Source organism: Acipenser ruthenus, chromosome 1 (genome assembly GCF_902713425.1).
Source record: "Acipenser ruthenus chromosome 1, fAciRut3.2 maternal haplotype, whole genome shotgun sequence".
Lineage (NCBI taxonomy): Eukaryota > Metazoa > Chordata > Actinopteri > Acipenseriformes > Acipenseridae > Acipenser > Acipenser ruthenus.
In genome coordinates this window covers 66,374,692-66,388,786 of record NC_081189.1, presented here as the reverse complement: position 1 = coordinate 66,388,786, position 14,095 = coordinate 66,374,692, and the positions used below count along the sequence as shown (strand labels likewise).

The 14,095-nt window shown below is 38.1% G+C and overlaps 1 protein-coding gene across 1 annotated transcript in view; it reads left to right on the top strand.

The window, feature by feature from the left end:
- LOC117420789 (polypeptide N-acetylgalactosaminyltransferase-like 6) overlaps positions 1 to 14,095 on the top strand; it is a 411,476-nt gene that overhangs the window by 380,704 nt on the left and 16,677 nt on the right. The window contains exons 9-10 of the mRNA XM_034034425.2: positions 2,069 to 2,176; positions 3,887 to 4,108. Of these exons, the coding sequence (XP_033890316.1) occupies positions 2,069 to 2,176; positions 3,887 to 4,108 (330 nt within the window). The remainder of the gene's footprint in view (positions 1 to 2,068; positions 2,177 to 3,886; positions 4,109 to 14,095) is intronic.

The following is a 14,095-nucleotide window of genomic DNA, read 5'->3' as shown; positions in this document are numbered from 1 at the left end:
AGTGGTCGCATCCTGGGTATTTCCAATAGCCTAAATAATACCTCAGTACATAAAAAATCTTCTACTTACATGGAGCTGTTCTTCAGTTCAGGTTCCTCGAAAACAAAAGCAATCTTGTTTTTTTTTTTTGTATTTAAGTGCAGGTTTGTGTATTTGTGTAAATGTCCGTATTTAAGCTACTGTTAGGTCCTAAAATGTATTAGCAAAATAAAAATGAAAGGTTTTGGTAATTAAAAATATCTTTGTCTATATGTTAATGCTGTTCACAGTGGGTTCATAAACTTTATTCAAAGCCTCTTCCTGGCTTTGCAAGAGAAGAGAGCACAGTGCCTGTGTTGTTATTAGTATGATATGCTTAAATACAGTTGCTGAAAGTAAATTTCTTCAACTCGTCATTTAAAATGGAGACTAGTTGCTATTGTGGTTACTGTATTGCCGCTGATAGCAAACACTATTCTCTGTTGTTTTATTTATTTTATTTTTTTTACTTTATTTGCTACACTAAATTTAAATAGAGATTGAATGTATAAGAGCGAGGAAACTGATTTAATGTACATTGACAGACAGCATTTAGAGGGCGTGTACAAGAACGGAGATTGTCTTTCAACAAGCAGAAAAAGGTAAAATATACAAATACTATATTTACATGTTCTTCGGTGGATTGATTTGGAACAGTGATTAAACATAAATTGAACGATAACATTCAAAGTCCTTTACCAGAGATTAAGGCTCTTGTATTGACCAATCAGATTAAGGGAAATCTATGATCCATTTTCTAATTATGATTAAACCATTACAGATCCTTATGGGAATGGTGAACATACTTTACCAGCATAGTAAGAATAAAATGCACTGCTCTTTCACATAAGTTAATACGTCGTGTGAAGGGCGCCTCTTGTATGACATGTCATCTCGTGCAGTTTGGGGGAGAGGACCGCGACGCGAAGACAAGTGGTTCTGGCTGCACAAACTGCACGAGATGATGTTTTCTTATACAATAAGAGTCACCCTTCACACAACCTATTAACTTATTATAAATCACACACACAAATATCTTTACAGTGAAAATAACTTTTATTTAAATATAACATTCAACCCCCCTTCTCCCCGTCTAAAAATGGTATGGTCCAGGATCGACCGTAACTGACCTACAGTAGCTGATCTGTGCTGTGTTTTCAGACTAGTTAAACGTGACGGAACTATTTATTTAAAACAAATGTACATCCTGTAAAGCTTGCACCACTAGCATGTAAGTGTCCTGAAGCATCGTTGGTAACAGAAGAGTTGAAACAGTTGCTCTGATTTAGTGTAGGAAAGGTATTACTAGCATCGCTGTTGCAACAGAGGGGACTTGTTTCCTTTTTTGCATTTCATCCGCGTTTGTCGTGTAATGCTTGAGACTGAGTTCGCTCTTGTGTCCAGAAACTGAAATAATGTGCCTGTCTTCAACTCCCGCAGCACTTAAAACTTGGCAACAAGTGGCACGAACACAGTGGCTGGTGTATATTGTAGAGAGCAGCTTCTAATGAGAATGTTTTTCATCAAACTAGCAGTAAAACGTTTGCCGAGGGGATGCTTCCTGTACCAGATTTTTTTTTTTTTTCGTGGAATTTGAAAAAGCCTTGGCTGTACAGCTTAAAGCTTAATACAGGATAATTTTCGAAATCTGGCTGTGAGTACATTGTATATCAGTGATATTGGGACTGTCTTTAAAGACCACCTTGGTGATTTTTGGTCTGTAATGCTAATGTTTGAGTGACACATTCACGGCCAGTGACGTCGGTAAGTAATATGTCCCAATTACTTATCCAGATTAAAACAAAGGTCAAAGTTAATAACAGGATTTTCTGTTATGTTTTTATTTAGAGTGTTTTATTTTTAAAATACCGATCATTCTATGCATGGGATAACATGTATACACAAGAGGTAGAGGAATGGTTGGAAATGCTCTGTGATTGGCTGATTTCTCATATATGATTTATAAGATATTATAATATAAGTTTTCCCAGTGCACTAATATGTGTTTTATCACTCAGGTCTAAGCCGTTCATATCTTTTTCTCCCACAGGTCTGGATGTGTGGAGGCAGTATGTACGATGTTCCTTGTTCCAGAGTTGGCCACATCTACAGAAAGTATGTCCCCTACAAAGTGCCGTCAGGAACCAGCTTAGCAAGAGTAAGCGATAAACAAGAAAAATCCCATGTGTCAAGTATGCCTTAATCTACACATATCCCATAATTATGCAAGGGAATTCAACCTATACAGTAGCTAGGCATGAAAATGAGCGGAGCAATGCCTCATAAGAATGGTTTTCCATAAACACAAAGAAAACATTAAATAACTATGTATTACTGTTATTTCTTTAAACATGTCCTTGGTCGATGCATACTCTTGTCTTAAATAAGCATAGATACTTTTATTTTGACCATTTTTCAATTTTACAACATATAAACAAAAAGCCACAGATATAAATGAATTACATTCAATAACATTGTCAGTAGGGTGTAGGACCACCATGGGCAGCCAGGATGGCACTGATTCAATATGTCTTCTTCTGTACTTTCAAAAACACTCATTCAGTCAAAAGAGGAAGCTGCTGGTTGGCTATTGACAGGAAAGAAGCCAGTGAAGGGGTGGTGACAATTTCACCCTTCTGGTGAAATGACCCAGGAAGACAGTCTAAAAGCAGAGCTTGCAAACAGAACATTTTAATAACAATAATTACTTTAGTAACAGATATGTTTTACATTAAGGAAAGATGAGTGGACAAAATATATCAGTTTTATCTAGCTATTTTCAAACTGGTATTTTTACTATCCATTTAACACACTTTATTGTGTTTTTCATGCTTTATTCTTTACTGTTCTTTGACTACGCTTTACTTGACTTTGTCAAGCTTTTACCATGCAGTACCAAAGTAAACTTTCATATTAGTGATATATTTTAGTTTTAAACTACTTGTTATTTTCTCTATTCTCTTTTCTCTTCACTACTTCAGTCTATAGGGAAAACAAATATTGTTCAATCAATGACTATGGTATCTGCCTACACCCACCAGTACATTTCCTCTAAAAATTGATATAATACAAAATAATGTTCTCTTTATACATATAAAAATAGTAAGTTAAGGTAATGTATTGCCTTTAGGTGCTGTAATAACTCCAAATCTAGTAAGTGACTGTGGCAATGTGCCCCGCCCCTGTGTGCATTTGTGTGTTATGTGTTGTATGTTGCGTGTGTTAATGTTGGTGTATAGTCATTGGTACACGGGATGTAAACAGGTCTGTGTTTCACGTGTGATTTAAAATTGTATAATTATATTTAGGCACGGGATTGCACTATCACTTCACGTGCATTTAAAGTATGTAATATGTGAGCACGGGGTTGCACGTAATGAATTCACGTGCTGGGATTCAAGTGAATAATTAATTAGTAATTGAATCCCAGCACAACAGTATATATAGAGACACGTAGCACTCACTCGGGGTTGGGTGTTCGAGAGTGGAGAACGGGTGTGGAGAAGGAGTAACTAAAAGTGAAAGAAAGTAAATATAAGTTATTTGTACTCACCGTGTTTGTTTGTCTGTTCATCCACCGTTTGTTTAAATGTTAGTCCGTTTTTGTTTGTCTATTTATTTTGGCGTGAAGTGCCGTGTCCTGTGTTTTTGTATGTTTACAACCTTTTTATTTTCTGTTCTGTTTATTAAATGCTGAGCGAAACCATTCGCTCAGCTCCACCAAACCACACCTCTCTGTTGTTTATTTCCTGGCTCTGGTCTGACGCCACCCACTCCGGCCGTCTTTGTGACAGTGACATATTGAGTTAAGGAAGAGTAGCTGTTGTATATTGCTGCAGGAACATATTATTTGTCTTTTCAATGAAAGAATCTGAAGCGAGTTGCTGAGACATGGATGGATGAGTACACTGAATACATCTACCAGCGGCGGCCGGAGTACAGACATCTCTCAACTGGTGACCTGTCAGCACAGAAAGAACTGCGCAAACAGCTCAAGTGCAAGGATTTCAAATGGTTCATGGCAGCAGTGGCCTGGGACCTGCCCAAGTACTACCCGCCCGTGGAACCATTACCAGCTGCCTGGGGAAAGGTAAGCAAATAGAGCATGATGACCTATCGATACAATGTTTAAATGTTTTGTATGTGTAGGTAAGTCTTCTTTTTTCCCCCTCTCTCTATTCCAAAACTTCTCATACACCACTGCCAGCTGGGTAAGGGCAGCGGGTGGTAAATTGGAGCAGGTAGAGATTCAATGTTAGCTTGGCTCAGCAGCAGACATTGGCACTGAACTAGCACTTAAAGTATCTAGTTCTGATCCCCCACCTTCCACCCCTTCAGTGGACAGTTTCCACCTCACCACCAAAGATCACTAATACTTGAAAATGTGACACAAGATGGTCAGTGCGTTGAAGCACAGTGCTTTCGTATGGTGAACCACCACGCTGGTGCTTATTAGGCTTTAGGTCACAGAATTAAAAAAAGCTGTGTGATTTGTGGGGAGTGTTTTTGCTCTCCTGTGCATTTCCCCAGCAGTGTGTTAATTACTTCTTAGTAGCTAAAACATTGCATTCCCTACAGATGCCTGCTGTAGAGAAGACATTTGAAACTGGGTCATAATGAGGGAGTGTTGTATGGTTTTCCAATACATCTCGGGTAAAGGCAGTAATGGGAATGGTATTAAAACAAAAACTAAATTTAAAAGCAATCTTTTTTTATAAGTGACTTTTAATTGTACAGTACTATTTTTTTTTTGTTATAAATTTAGTCGTTGCCAATTATTTTTTTAATTTTTCTCCAAAATTTGGAATGGCCAATTATTATGAGGCTCAGCTCACCGCTACCACCCCTGCGCTGACTCATGAGGGCGAAGATGAACACACGCTGTCCTCCGAAGCGTGTGCCTTCAGCCGACCGCTTTTTTTCACACTGCAGCCACCCAAGAGCTACAGCATCGAAGGACAACGTAGCTCTTGGGCAGCTTACAGGCAAGCCCGCAGATGCCTGGCCAGACTACAGGGGTCGCTGGTGCGCGGTGAGCCGAGGACACCCTGGCCGACCTAACCCTCCCTCCCCCCGGGCGGCGCTCAGCCAATTGAGCGCCGCCCCTTGGAAGCTCCCATCCTCGGTCGGCAAAGGAATAGCCTGGACTCGAACTCGCGACGTCCAAACTATTGGGCACATTCTGCACTCCACGCGGAGCGCCTTTACGGGATGCGCCACTCGGGAGCCCCGATTGTGCAGTACTTTTGATGGGAAAACAATTGATGTCAAAAAGATTTTGAATCTGCTAACATTACATTTTTCTTTTCAATGGACAGCTGGCATAAGATAATAGCAGTAGGACCACTTAACTATCCAAGGCAGCAATTCCCATAATTGTTTGCTTCCGAAGGTCTCATTAATTTAGTTAAAAAAAGTACCATTGTATAATTAAAACCCCATTAATCTATGCAGCTTTGTAACAGACAACTGGATTGCAAAACGCCCAAATAACAAAAAAGAATGGATTGGTCAGTAATTAAAAGACACTGTGTAGCAATTAAAAATATGTGAATTAAAGTCACGAGGAATGGCAGAACTGCAACCTATGCTTATAAAAAACATAGTTTTGCATCATTATATGACTAATCCATTGCAGCCTGAGACTTTTCTTCTTGTATAACCACACTTGTTTTAATGTTTACATGATGTCTGCTACTCTTTCAGAACTCATGAAAACAAAATGTTCTCATCTCCAGAGCTCCCCAAGAAATGTTTATATAGTTGTCAACTTCTGAGGCCCACAGATTTTATATCATATTTGCTTCCATTGATACCTTTTGTGCCCCCCCTCCAGCATTATTGATACGCATAACAATAAGCAACATCCTCAAATTCGTTTTTTGTTTTTGCTAGAATACTGACTTACAGTACTGTACATTCCAAACACTTTTCTGATCTTGCCCTTATAGCTTTTAGTATAAGACATATATAGGAACATCATTACACAGAGCTGGGTCTGTAGGTTTAAACTCCAATTGTGAAATACACAATCCTGGATTGCTAGCAGGCACAAATGGCCAATTACTACTTAAGTAGTTTGTCAGTATCAACTTAAAAAATCAATACCTTAGGAAGAATAAAGTAAGTGTACGTGACGCCTGTTAGAAGATGTATGCCTGACAAATGCCTCTCTTTCCCTTACCATTGCTACCAATTTTACTTTCAAATTGACAGCTTCATATCCTGAATTCTTCAATCTCAGCCCATCACCCTGTCGCTTGCATGATATATTAAACAATAAAAGGCCTTCATCAGGAATGCAGCACCATTTCCAAGGCACTTGAATTCTTGCTATGAAATTGGTATCATACTACATTCCAAATAGCTGTTGTAAAAGAGAGCCTGCATAAATAGACCCCCTTCCTCCTGAATTCAAATACTATGAAGTTCTTTCATGTTTTCATGCTTCTACAACAAATCTTGCTCTATGAATTAGGTTTAAGAGATTTTATTTCAATTCTATACACGGTCTCTAAACCTTGGTGCCGACGTCGGTAGCCCACAGTAGCACTACAGGAGACCACTGGCACGAATTCCCAGCTATGCTAATTTAATACATTTTGGGGTAGAAACGTGACTTTTTTGTCTTTGGTAGGTACCCATGATAGACACTACTTAAGGCTAGTGTACAATGAATTGCATCGTATTGCTAAGGGACAGAAAACTCTCAGATTAAAGCAATCAGTTGTTCAATGACCAAACATGAAAATAACAAATGATCTCTTTCTGTGCTTTGCAAAGGGCTTTGTTATTTATTCCTTGCTTATAAAACAAGTCAACTATAAAGCACTATAATTTTATGAGTCAAATTGCAATAATTTGAAACGTTGAATAAATGGTGTCATAGACCTCAGTTACAGACGTGCTCGAATTTGTTGGTACCCTTACAGCTCATTGAAATAATGCTTCATTCCTCCTGAAAAGTGATGAAATTAAAAGCTATTTTATCATGTATACTTGCATGCCTTTGGTATGTCATAGAATAAAGCAAAGAAGCTGTGAAAAGAGATGAATTATTGCTTATTCTACAAAGATATTCTAAAATGGCCTGGACACATTTGTTGGTACCCCTTAGAAAAGATAATAAATAATTGGATTATAGTGATATTTCAAACTAATTAGTTTCTTTAATTAGTATCACACATGTCTCCAATCTTGTAATCAGTCATTCAGCCTATTTAAATGGAGAAAAGTAGTCACTGTGCTGTTAGGTATCATTGTGTGCACCACACTGAACATGGACCAGAGAAAGCAAAGGAGGGAGTTGTCTGAGGAGATCAGAAAGAAAATAATAGACAAGCATGGTAAAGGTAAAGGCTACAAGACCATCTCCAAGCAGCTTGATGTTCCTGTGACAACAGTTGCAAATATTATTAAGAAGTTTAAGGTCCATGGAACTGTAGCCAACCTCCCTGGGCGCGGCCGCAAGAGGAAAATCGACCCCAGATTGAAGAGAAGGACAGTGCGAATGGTAGAAAAAGAACAAAGGATAACTGCCAAAGAGATACAAGCTGAACTCCAAGGGTGCCTTGAATCTGTGCAGGGCACAATGAAATCTCAAGACTATCAAGGCATTCTGGAGCGAAACGGACTGCCCAGTGTCAGAAAGTACTGTCTCAGTCGCAGGTCATGGGTCCTCCAACAGGATAATGACCCAAAACACACAGCTAAAAGCACCCAAGAATGGATAAGAACAAAACATTGGACTATTCTGAAGTGGCCTTCTATGAGTCCTGATCTGAATCCTATCGAACATCTATGGAAAGAGCTGAAACTTGCAGTCTGGAGAAGGCACCCATCAAACCTGAGACAGCTGGAGCAGTTTGCTCAGGAAGAGTGGGCCAAACTACCTGTTAACAGGTGCAGAAGTCTCATTGAGAGCTACAGAAAACGTTTGATTGCAGTGATTGCCTCTAAAGGTTGTGCAACAAAATATTAGGTTAGCGGTCCCATCATTTTTGTCCATGCCATTTTCATTTGTTTTATTATTTACAATATTATGTTGAATAAAAAATCAAAAGCAAAGTCTGATTTCTGTTAAATATGGAATAAACAATGGTGGATGCCAATTACTTTTGTCAGGTTCAAGTTATTTCAGAGAAAATTGTGCATTCTTCGTTTTTTGTGGAGGGGTACCAACAAATTTGAGCATGTCTGTATTGATACAGAATTGCTTGGTACAGCCTTTAGTTATAATAGGAAGTCACACACAGGATCTTCACTGCTGAAGTCTTGTGAGCATAAAGTACAGCTTTTGAACATGTTTTCTTGTAAAAGAAAAAATGTTTTTGGTCAATTTGTGTGTTTTTTTAGCAAGAGCAGGTGATTTACTCACCCTTTTAAGTTGTACCATGTTTTGGCCACGCAATTCCTGTAGCGTGAGGAAAGTGCTTGATATGTGCGTGCAACATCACATTCTCACGACAATGGAGAGAGAATTTGGAGTTTCTGAACTGCATGGAAACCCAGCCAATGATTCACATTCTATCAAGCAGTGAAAGAGAACATCTTCCCTGCAGAAAGCTCTTCTTACCTGCTCAATTTTTTACTATTAGTTTCAGACAATCCTCCACTAATAACTGGTATAACATCACGTTGTTTCAGTTTGACAGCAGCTGGAAATGTTGGTAACAATGTAAATATCACACTGCTTGTGTCATTTAAGAAAGAAATAATAATAATAATAATAATAATAATAATAATAATAATAATAATAATAATAATAATAATAAATAATAATAATAATTATTTAAAAACACAACAAATAAGTTAAATAAACAGAAGTGTGTGAAAACCCAAAGTTTGTGTTGTGATTAAAGAAATAATTTTGAGTTACAGAATGTTCCACTATGTAATATAAAGGGGACACCAAATGCACTTATCTTGAAAAATAAGTCCATGAAATTTAAATTCAGTTTCACAAATCTTCCAGAAACCAGAGCTGTACTGAGAGTGATAAACCTATTTGACAGGTTCTATAAACTACTGTCCATCCCAGCTGCTTTCACATCCTGCCAGTAGGTAAAGTATTAGCTGTTGAATTTACACCTTTACAGTGACTGGAAAAGGGACCAGTTAATATTGTTTGCCCAGTTTGTAGTGTGTTATCTTGCTCCTGGGTAATTTCATTGAAAAAGCAGATCATATTTGGTGGCAGCATTAATTAGCACATTGATGGGCACAGCACACACCATGTTTATTAGAATAATCAGTTCTACAAAGTTGATCTTTCAACATCCTAAACTTCGGTCATACTCACTTGTTCATGTACCAGATGGTGCCGTAGGTCAAAAGAGAAATGACTTCGAAGCCATGATGTTCCTGTAATTTGAATGAATTGCCTTATAACTTGTGTTTAAACTGCTTTTCTTTTATTCATGATTTTTGTATTTTAAAACTTCAATTGTTTAACAGGAAATTAACATTAAAGTGTTACAGAACTCCCTGTAATGCTTACAAGAAATCCACTATGTTAACTTTGTTGTGTCCTGTGTTGTCAGTGTTGTATTTTAGAACATAAGAAAGACTACACTATGTAACACAATTTTTGTTCCTGGGTAGTAAGTGTTATTTCCTAATTGCTTATGCCTCAAAAGTATAGAAAATGGCTATTATTCCCCACAAACTTTGCTTTTGTGACCAGGACAGCGATATTTTGAAATGTACCTATTTCCAATGAGAAAACGGGCGAATTTGTGTCTTTTCGTTCACATAAAGTCAGAAAAAAACAACATATGAATCCAAACTAACATGTATTTATACTAAAGTAATACAAAAATGACCACAAAAAGTGAGTAGTTTTTCGAGATTTACGATTATACTGTAAATCACTTTCACGAATCAGCCCCCAAATGTAGTCTCCCATCATGTTCTCGTTATACTGTCCTTGGTAGCGGCGTTCAAAGTCCAGTATATCCTGGTGGAAGCGCTCGCCTTGCTCCTCCGAGTAAGCTCCCATGTTCTCCTTGAATTTATCAAGATGAGCATCAAGGATATGGACTTTGAGGGACATCCTACAGCCCATTGTGCCGTAGTTCTTCACCAGAGTCTCAACCAGCTCCACATAGTTTTCGGCCTTGTGATTGCCCAGGAAGCCCCGAACCACTGCGACAAAGCTGTTCCAAGCCGCTTTCTCCTTACTAGTGAGCTTCTTGGGGAATTCATTGCACTCCAGGATCTTCTTTATCTGTGGTCCGACGAAGACACCGGCTTTGACCTTTGCCTCAGACAGCTTAGGGAAGAAGTCTTGAAGGTACCTGAAGGCTGCCGACTCCTTATCTAGAGCTCTGACAAATTGTTTCATAAGGCCCAATTTGATGTGCAGTGGTGGCATCAGCACCTTCCGGGGGTCCCAGCCATACTCATCATACTTCAAGGCATCCAGCAAGGTCTTGATGCTGTTGTAATCCTCTTTGAGGTGCACCGAGTGAGCCAGGGGAAGAGACGGGTACTTGTTACCATTATGGAGCAGCACGGCTTTGAGGCTCCTGGATGAGCTGTCAGTGAAGGACAGTATAACGAGAACATGATGGGAGACTACATTTGGGGGCTGATTCGTGAAAGTGATTTACAGTATAATCGTAAATCTCGAAAAACTACTCACTTTTTGTGGTCATTTTTGTATTACTTTAGTATAAATACATGTTAGTTTGGATTCATATGTTGTTTTTTTCTGACTTTATGTGAACGAAAAGACACAAATTCGCCCGTTTTCTCATTGGAAATAGGTACATTTCAAAATATCGCTGTCCTGGTCACAAAAGCAAAGTTTGTGGGGAATAATAGCCATTTTCTATACTTTTGAGGCATAAGCAATTAGGAAATAACACTTACTACCCAGGAACAAAAAAAAAAAAAAAATTGTTACACGGTGTTATAAATGAGAGGAGGCCGTTCGGACCATCTTGCTCGTTTGTTAGTAGCTTATTGATCCCAGAATCTCATCAAGCAGCTTCTTGAAGGATCCCAGGGTGTCAGCTTCAACAACATTCCTGGGGAGTTGGTTCCAGACCCTTGATTATCTGTGTAAATAAGTGCCTCCTATTTTCTGTTCTAAATGGCGCTTTATCTAATCTCCATTTGTGACCCCTGGTCCTTGTTTCTTTTTTCAGGTCGAAAAAGTCCCTTGGGTCGACATTGTCAATACCTTTTAGAATTTTGAATGTATGAATCAGATAACCGCATAGTCTTCTTTGTTCAAGACTGAATAGATTCAACTCTTTAAGCCTGTCTGCATATGACATGCCTTTTAAACCCAGAATAATTCTGGTCTACCTTGTTTGCACTCTTTCTAGAGCAGCAATCCTTTTTGTAGTGAGGTGACCAGAACTGAACACAATATTCTAGTTGAGGTCATACTAATGTATTGTAAAGTTTTAACATTACTACCCTTGATTTAAATTCAACACTTTTCACTATATATCCGAGCATCTTGTTGGCCTTTTTTATAGCTTCCCCCCATTTATTAGATGAAGACATTTCTGAGTTAACATAAACTCCTAGGTCTTTTTCATAGTTTCCTTCTTCAATTTCAGTATCTCCTATATGACATTTATATTGCACATTTGTATTGCCTGCGTGCAGTACCTTACACTTTTCTCTATTAAATGTAATTTGCCATGTGTCTGCCAAGTTCTGAATGCTGAATGCTGAATGACCTTTGCTGCTGCAACAGTGTTTGTCACTCCTCCTATTTTTGTGTCGTCTGCAAATTTAACAAGTTTGCTTACTATATTATTATTATTATTATTATTATTATTATTATTATTATTATGTATTTCTTAGCAGACACCCTTATCCAGGGCGACTTACAATTGTTAAAAGATATCACATTATTTTTACATACAATTACCCATTTATACAGTTGGGTTTTTACTGGAGCAATCTAGGTAAAGTACCTTGCTCAAGGGTACAGCAGCAGTGTCCCCACCTGGGATTGAACCCACAACCCTCCGGTCAAGAGTCCAGAGACCTAACCACTACTCCACACTGCTGATTATAGAATTAGAAATGTTTGGATTTCACAATCTAGGCAGTTGAATACATTTTTAGTGGTGGGCACTATAGTTTAAGTTTGCTTACTATACCAGAATCTAAATCATTAATGTAGATTAGGAATAGCAGAGGACCTAATACTCATCCCTGTGGTACTCCACTGGTCAACTCGCTCCATTTTGAGGTTTCTCCACTCCCCTAATTCTCCAGTCTGTCGGTACAACCCGTGTCAAGAGACTGTTGCAGGGGATTTGTTTATTTTAAGAGCTCCTAGTCCCTTTAACACTTCTGCCTCTGTTATGCTAAAGTTATTTAAAACTGGATAGGAACAGGTCGACATGTGGGGCATGTTGTCCGTATCATCCTTTGTAAAAACTTGTGAAAAGTAATAATTTAATATATTTGCTATTTTTTTCTCTTCATCTATGATTTTGCCATTTGCATCTCTTAGACATTTTACCTCCTCCTTGAATGTTCTCTTGCTGTTATAATATTGGAAAAACTTTTTGGAATTGGTTTTATCCCCCTTAGCAATGCTCATTTCTGTCTCTGTCTTGGCCTTTCCAACTTCCTTTTTGACTTGTGTTTGCAGTTCCAGGTTATCTTTCTGTATACTTTGTTCTTGTTCCCTTTTAAACGCTCTGTAAAGTGCCTTTTTTCTCTGAATATTTTTTTTTTAATGGATCTATTAAACCATTTGGGTAATTTTGTTCTAGATTTAGATTTGTCTACTTTTGGGATGTATTTGTTTTGAGGTTCTAGTACTACATTTTTAAAAAACAGCCGTCCTTTTTCCGTGGATGTTTTCTCTATTTTACTCCAATCTACTTCTGCTAGTCTCTGTTTCATACCTTCATAGTTTGCCTTTCTAAAATTGTAAACCTTAGCTTTAGTCATTACTTTTGGGGTTTTAAAAAGCACTTAAAATGAGACAATGTTGTGGTCTGCGTTTGCTAATGGTTCTCTGACCTCTGTTTTAGTTATTCTGTTTTCGTTATTTGAAAAGACTAAATTAATGCATGCCTCCCCTCTAGTCGGTGCCTTGACAAATTCCGTTAGGAAGCAGTCATTTGTCATTTCCACCATTTCAATTTCATCTGCTCGCTTTCTGAATTTGGCGGGATATAGCATGCCCCTATTATTATGCCCTTTGAATTTTTGTCCATTATTCTGACCCATATTGATTCTGCATTGATTCCGCCTCGTCTGTCTGTCTTTCCTATACCATATATACCCACTAATATTATATTCGTCTCCATAACTCTCGGATAACCAAGTTTCTGTAACACCTATCACATTGTTGTTACTTGTTAGTGCAGTAGCTTCAAGTTCTAACATTTTGTTTCTCAGACATCTAGCATTTAGATAAATACATTTAATGTCTATCTTACCTGAGTTGTTGCCCTTGTTTTGATGTGGTCTCCCTTCTGTTATTTTGTTGATTTCTCCCCCCTTCCTTTCTAGTTTAAATGCTTCTGAACCTCCTCGAGGAAGTGCAGTCCCATCTATATAGATAGTCCTTGTTGTAGAATGTGGTCCAATGTTCAAGGAAGGTGAAGCCTTCCTGTGTGCACCACGATTTCAACCATGTGTTTAGATGATTTATTTCCAGCTATCCATATGCTCCTTTGTAGGGTGCTGGCAGTATCCCAGAAAATACCACAGTTTTGGTCTTGTCTTTTAATTTCCTTCCTAGCTCTCTGAATTTGTTTTGCAGGGATCTTGGTCTGTCTCTTCCAATGTTTTTTGTACCGATGTGGACGACTTCTACCGGGTCATTTCCTGTTTTTAAACATCTTGCTGATCCTATTTAAATTTTTAATCACACATCATGTGTCATAAATTAGCTAGGAAAAACAGTTCTCAACATTTACTCGGGAGCTTTCACCAGGCGAAAAATAATTTATCTTCTAAACATGCAGGGTATCCGGTTGATTTATCTGTGTGTGAATAAAAATATCAATACAATTGGGATTATGTTGTACAGTCAGTCTGCGCACAAATACACTGGAAAAAACAAACAAACAATATAATGCATAAT